Raw genomic sequence first — 6992 nt, 5'->3', positions numbered from 1 at the left:
TGCGTGTATGTATATTGTGGCAGCCACTCTACTCTATGTAGAGTGGCAAAAGGGTCACCCAGGACTCTCAGCCAGAGGGGCTGAGCAGTTCCAGGACTTTTACCAGGAAAGAGCTGGCTTTGAAATTCTTTCCGGGTTTCTAAATTATAACGGGGATCCTGAAATCTCCATTCCTGGGTCTGGGCTTTAGTGGTGACCAGCACCAAATGATGGTGCACCTGTGCACAGCCCTTATGAGGAGCATGCTGGGCCAGGTTCAGGGCTCCACCTGGGTGACAGTGGAGGTTTCTGCAGGAGTCAGGAGTGCTCCACCCTGGGACCAGTCTGTGTCTGGTGGACTGAGGAGTGTGTCACCTGTGTGGTGAAAAGCAGCCTGTGTGGCAGGCTGTCTGGATACAGCCTGTGTGGGAAAGGCGCTTCGTAATCAGACAACCTAAAGTCGGTGGACTTTGAAAGTGTTATTTTGGATGAAGAAAAAAAACTGTACTTTGTGTCTGAAAACCACTGCGAGGGTAATCACATCATTTTGTGAACCTTCATTTAACCCTTTCCCTGCCAAGGACGTATGCCGTACGGAGGAACAAAAGTGTTCCCGGCTGGCCAAGGACATATGACATATGGACCTGGCATTTACAGTTCTGCTATAAGCTGCATGACCTTATACTGCATGAGCTTATACTAGTACTGTTCCCCGGACTGTCCTCTTCAAATTAATAGCTGTCATCAGCGGCTCACAAGGGCGGACGGCAAGTGGTTAATAGCATCCTTTGAGATACAGGAAATACAGGATCAGTTGATGGTGGACTGACCCTTCAATGTATTGTGCATTGCATAGAATGTAGCAGAAGCAACTGCTTATTTCTATAACACAACATAAACAGAATGGATGACTATACCAATCTAAGTAGCAAAATAGAACAGAAGTGAGTCTTGCTTGTTGGTAGAGTAGGCTTTTTCTTCAATACCTGAACTAACTTATATCAGGAATTGCTTGTCCGTGTAATGCCACTGCAACAAAGAGAAAGTAACAGCTCTATTAAAGATGATGATTAATTAGACTAAACAAGGGCGAGAAATTAAAAGCTGACAAGTGAGTGGGTCATTAATTAGTCCCAGGTATGTTTTTCAGACACTGTTGGAAGCTTTCAATGTCACTGCCATAAATGTACTTTTCTAATTTTCTTATCGGGAACACCAAACCAATGCTGCATTAGGCTCCCGCTGCCTGCTTTGTCCATTGACTTTTTTCAGCTTTGTTTTCCTTCTGTAGCACTGATGTGCAACAGCGTATGGTTTGTGCTCCATGTGTTTTTTCAGCATTAACAGCTTTTGTGTTTCAGCCTCCCAAGTGAATTAAATTACATGGTACCATTAAAACAGCTCTGTATCTAAATATAGAGCAAAATCTTTATCAATGTTGTGCTGGGAAGAACATTTTCACTCTTGTTGGAAGTTTGTCAAAATAAGTTCCTTGAACAATGAGAGTTTGTTAGCTGATCTCTGGTTTCTGTGCCTGTCCTGTGTTAAAGCAAGTGAATGTACACACATGTTATTTGAGTTATTCCTGTAAATTGACGGAAGAGGCGAGATGAAATTAATTTTTTTTTTTCTTTAGGTTTGGGAAAAAGAATAAAGATGACAAAGGAGGCAAAGTTGATCAGAAAGCTAGTCCTAAAACTGCCAGGAAAGAAGAGGAGCAAGATGTTGAAAAAATGAAGGAAGAACGTGATAGGTAAGAAAGTTATAATGAACATTTAAGCAACAATATGTCCACAAAAAACTGGCAAAGCAACTATGAACAAATGGTAGTGTGTTATAGTATGTCCTTTTGTATGTGCTGGGCTCCAGCTGGCTGGGAATTTCCAGTTTATCCCTTATTAACTGCTGCTGGCTTAGGGCCCACTCACACTTTTGCTGTGTACATATGGTTCAAATTTCTTCTGATACAGCAGGTAACGGTTGAAATATGATTTATAGATAGCCCTATCTCCTCAACAAAAGTCGATCAGTGTTGGAGAATTGTCAGAACTACATGCTTGCAGCCAATCAGAATACAAAGGGCACAGTGGGAGATTCGTCCATCCACACTGTTTAGCGTGGATGAAGGAATCTTTTTCATTCAGCCAGCGAAAAAAAGCTATCCGTATGTACCCAGTTTTATGCTTGCATTAACAGACACACTATGTTACAGATGAGTTCTCAATACACCTTAATGCACGAAAATATCCATACATCTTGCAGCACTCCTTAACGGATATACCAAAAAGCAATGGGTGCTCGTAATGACTGTGGATGACTCCACTGACAGCAAAACTCAAATACAGATGTCACCAGCAAAAAAGTTCCATATCAGTGCAAATCAATTTTATTGATGTCTCTCAAATTACAATTGCTTTCAGGGATGTGCAGGGTCCCCTTCATCAGGCTCATATATGGCACTGCACCCTAACCCACATATAACTGTGTGTTGGCATAAGACACCAGTAGGAATTACAGCCTAACTCTGAAGCAGTGCAAAGAGTTATGATATTGTGTACAGACAATAAACCCTAATAGTCAGGTGTAGTTGCTACAGTAAAAAAAAGTTCTAGAATTTTGTAGCCAATCTCCGTCAATTGATATCTCCATTGGAATTCAGAAATGTAAACAATAGCAGTCATTGTTCCACTACGTTATTCAGACTAAAGCAAGCCTGTGCATTGCCTATTCAGGGAAAATCAATAGGTTTGCATTAGTCCCCCAACCCTCCCCAGTGTATTTTCATCCACTTTGTCCAGACCCAGGAACCAAAGGAAGTGCTCAGTACTTCCAGGTATAAAGGAACATGTCACTCGTTCTATGTGACAATGCTGGGCCAATCACTGTTGTTACATGGGTTGTCCAAAGCCCTGTGTAAACTACAAATACAGTGATTAATTTATTATGCTCGAGAAGGGATGGCGAAAGGAAGGCAGATATATGCTGCAGTGGAGGACTACATTAAATGGAACATCAAAGGCTTCATGAATCACTGATCACATGTGCTCCTGACATCCCCCAATTCAGAGCTTGGTATCTGAGCAGCTAATCCCTGGGCCAGGCTTTGTTTAAGGCTAAAAACAATATAAGCTGCAGTACTGAAGTGTTGCCCACCGGTCCAATTTAGGCCCTCTGCTGGTAACCTTATTATCCCATAGTTCTCTTTTGGGGCCCCCAGAGGACATATACTAACATCCTCCCATGACCCAAAATTCAGTATATAGGGGGCCATTGCCCACTATATGCTGAGAGCGCTGCAGCCGGGACAGATGCCAACAATACTGTTGAGATACACCCAGCTGGCTGATTGACAGGGGCTCTGCCTATCTAGAGGCAGAGCCAGCTGTGCCTGTCCCCTCCCCTATCCATCCCTTTAGTCAAGCTTGGGGAGCGGTGACTGACAGGGAGATGATCAGGAAGTGAGGTGAGTGGCGGTATGGTTTAGCTCACTTCCCATTCAATAGAGCTGGCATGTGACAGTTTCAATGTCGCACGTCGGCTCTAACTATAGGTATGAGTGTAATTCACTCACCCCACAGTTCTCTTTTAAGCTTCGCTTAGCGATCTCTTGTACTGATCAAATGTCATCAGCACTGATTGTCAATGATTCAAGAATATCCCTTGAATCTTATCAAAAATTGTCCCTTCTATAGCTACCATTTCATTGAAAAGCTAGTCTACATACATATATTTTTTTCTAAATGGCTTCTATAGAAGATTTAGGTTGTATGTGCTGAAAGTTCCACTCTGACTCAGGTACATTTACATCTGGGTTATTTTAGTTCAGGGACAGGGTGAGACTATAAAGAATAACATTATTGAACTTAAAGTACAGTTATCCATTGAAGAAGACCGTTTAAAATGGATATGAATGTTATTAGTGTGCTATATAACTATCTCTAACTTAAGTAGCACCATTCTGCTACCTTTGATAGTCACTCCCATTTCACACTGTTCTGACTTCCATCACTCTCAAGCTTCCTCTGCCTAGTAATCACAGTTTTCCCATTGTCTTTTGTGGTCTTAAGTAGATGAGGTGAGAATGCTATGGTTCCTGGAAGAGCTTGGTGAGGAGATTTAAAGCTAAACTCTAGGCAAATATAAAAGATACAAATTTATATTTGTATTTATATACAAGCATTGTATGTACCTGAATTTGACCTGGTTTTAGCCTCTTGCAGTGCCTGTATAGCAGGGCTGGAGTGTGAAAGAAAATGGCAGAACAAGGGGCCAGTCAGTTCATGTGCTTAAACTAAGCATGTTGAGAGTAAGAGAAAGCAGAGTGACAGAGAGAGTATCTCAATACTGTGCTGCTTCTCATAACACTTCCCAGTCACATAGTGGGGTGACTCAAGGATGTCCTGGGCTTAGAAGAAGTGAGTTGAATGATGCTGGCAATCAGGCCGAGAACATCTAGTGGCAGGAAAAAAGCACATCTGTAGACATTTCTGGATTGAAGGTGAATATTGTATATATTGCATATTATTTTATCATCTAATAGGCTAATTATTTGTATGTTGTTATTTTTTGCTGGTATTCCCCTTTAAGTGGACATAAGTAATGTGTTCATGAGAATGTATAAGAAGTATGGAATGTATTACATGTAACACTTTCGGCTTTGTAGTTGTAGTGTGTTATATTTCACCCTATAAAATTTGTGGTTATTGCAGTTTTTCTCTGGTTGTGTTTAATGGTATAAAAAGTATTGAAATCGCAAATCAAAAGTAAAGCATACACGTCACATTAATCATTGTCAAGCCTAAAGAAGAAATAGTGTTATGCCAAATAGCGCTATGGGTTGTAAGCCAGACATCCACTTATATTTGCGTACAGATGAAATCTTATTGAACAGGTTGAATTAGTAGAAATTAAACAGTAAATCACATTTCACAGTTTGATCTACAAGCCTACGGTTTAGACCTAAAACTCCTAGTGCTTTGTTGTAATAACAAAATGTTATTCTACGACAAACTCTAGTAAAATATTGAAGGATTTAATATGCCTTTTACAGTAGGTTTAAACATACTCATTAACTATTTAACCATACCGTTATATTCAGCATCACACAGGACATATCAGAGCTACACACTTGCTGTACAATGTAGATGAATTGTCATTAATATTACTCTTTTTCAGCCTTGCTCACATTTCCAGATAGCCGGAGGCTGCAAAAAGAAATACAGTCATATATGCATTAGCCATCAGAGCACATTAACTAGATATTGATTAAAGAACAATCAACAAATAGCAATTGCTAAATAAATATGTTGTATCTAGAGACGAGACCATGAAATCTGGGGTTTCTTGGTAATGGAATTTTCTATAATATGTGGAAGTATGAATAAATGACTCTTTAGTCTATACATAGAATTTTTCACTGTGACAGATATACGGCCTTAGCGGCTCCTATGGCTGTTATTAGGCCATTGTATTATGAATATAGCAGGCATATGATCAGCAGCATCAGCAGAAGACTTTTCAGTCAGAGTTTACATAAGTCCTTATACTCTTGATATCTACCCCCTCCCCATGTCCCTAGGTGATTTTTTTGTTTTGTTATTAGTTGAGTCACATACTCTACAATATCTTCTGGGGCTGGATGTCTTCTGAACAGTATTTTATAGCAGTGTATTGTGTTGCTAGATGTTTATTAACATACTATACATCATCTTGTAGTAAAAAATGCTTACCGGCCTATATTACATCATCTTGTAGTTCTATATTTCTGCTGACATGTTATACAGAAATGTATAGTACTAGATGGTAACTATTAGGGAATAGCATATAGAAACCTTTGCCTATTGACACAATGTGTCGCATCTTTCAGCATCACATGACATACACAAAATCGTATAATGTTATATTTAGTTGATGTTTTCTGGAATACTGTGCATGAACCTGCTGGCAAAATGTAGAAGAAAGGAACATTTGTTTACCAGAAATATATGTGTTTGACATCCTAAATTCCAAATTCTGACAGAAAATGTCTTGTGCCCACATTCACAAGAAGTACATCGTGACAGATTCAGCTGTTCAGTCAATCTTATTGTAAAACATAGATATTGTGTTTTCACTCTTCAGATTCCCACATTGGTTCTGTGCTTGTCGGTTCGCAGGAACATGTTCTACGCTTTAAAAGATGGTTTCATTTATTAATAGTAGTCTGACATGTAAAGAAATCTGTACCATCTGTCAGTTGGAGAGGACTTGAAAGTCATCCTACAGTCTTCATACTGGGTTTTTCAATTAAGTACATAGTTTTAAAGTGAATGATGTTGCACTTAATTTGCTTATTAGTTATTAATGAATGAAGGGCAACTGAGGTTACAAAAAAGAGATACATATACGATTGGTGATATGTACTGCTGGGGTAATAACTGAAATATGTACATATCCATCAATGACTACTTTACGGTTTCACCTTACATTGTAATACATTCAAACAGCCTCCATTGTCCACCATTTGAGTGGAATTTGAAGCAAACAGCTAAATACATCGTTGCAATAGATAGTAGAACATATATAGTAGGGATGCTCCGATACCACTTTTTTAAGACCGAGTACCGATTTTTTTCAAGTACTCGCCGATACCAATTACCGATACTTTTTCTTAAAGGGACAGGTCACATTTTTTCTAAAGCAATACAAAATCATTATTTTAGGTCAGTTTCTTAATATTATGAAGAACATGAACATGAAATTAATATTGATCATGCCATTGCTAACTAAGGCTTGTATCCCCATAGTGGGGAAAATAGATGAGCACATGTATGTCCAGACTCCAGACCAGAACACTGTATAGTGTGGCACAGCTATATCCAATTCTGCATACCTGGCTTTATATTATAAGAACTTTATAATATAAAGCCAGGTATGCAGAATTGGATATAGCTGTGCCACACTATACAATAATACACTGTTCTTGAGTCTCTGGACATGTGCTCATCTATTTGACCCACTTTGAGGATACATGC

The 6992-nt window shown here is 39.3% G+C and overlaps 1 protein-coding gene across 1 annotated transcript in view; it reads left to right on the top strand.

Annotated features, from left to right (window-relative positions):
• The window catches only part of PARD3B (par-3 family cell polarity regulator beta), a 516508-nt gene that overhangs the window by 104127 nt on the left and 405389 nt on the right, over nucleotides 1-6992 (top strand). The window contains exon 4 of the mRNA XM_018560588.1: nucleotides 1616-1732. Within this exon, the coding sequence (XP_018416090.1) occupies nucleotides 1616-1732 (117 nt within the window). The remainder of the gene's footprint in view (nucleotides 1-1615; nucleotides 1733-6992) is intronic.

This window comes from Nanorana parkeri, unplaced genomic scaffold (genome assembly GCF_000935625.1).
Source record: "Nanorana parkeri isolate BGI_ZX_2015 unplaced genomic scaffold, ASM93562v1 scaffold467, whole genome shotgun sequence".
NCBI classification, from domain to species: Eukaryota; Metazoa; Chordata; class Amphibia; order Anura; family Dicroglossidae; genus Nanorana; species Nanorana parkeri.
This window is presented reverse-complemented; position numbering and strand designations above follow the sequence as displayed.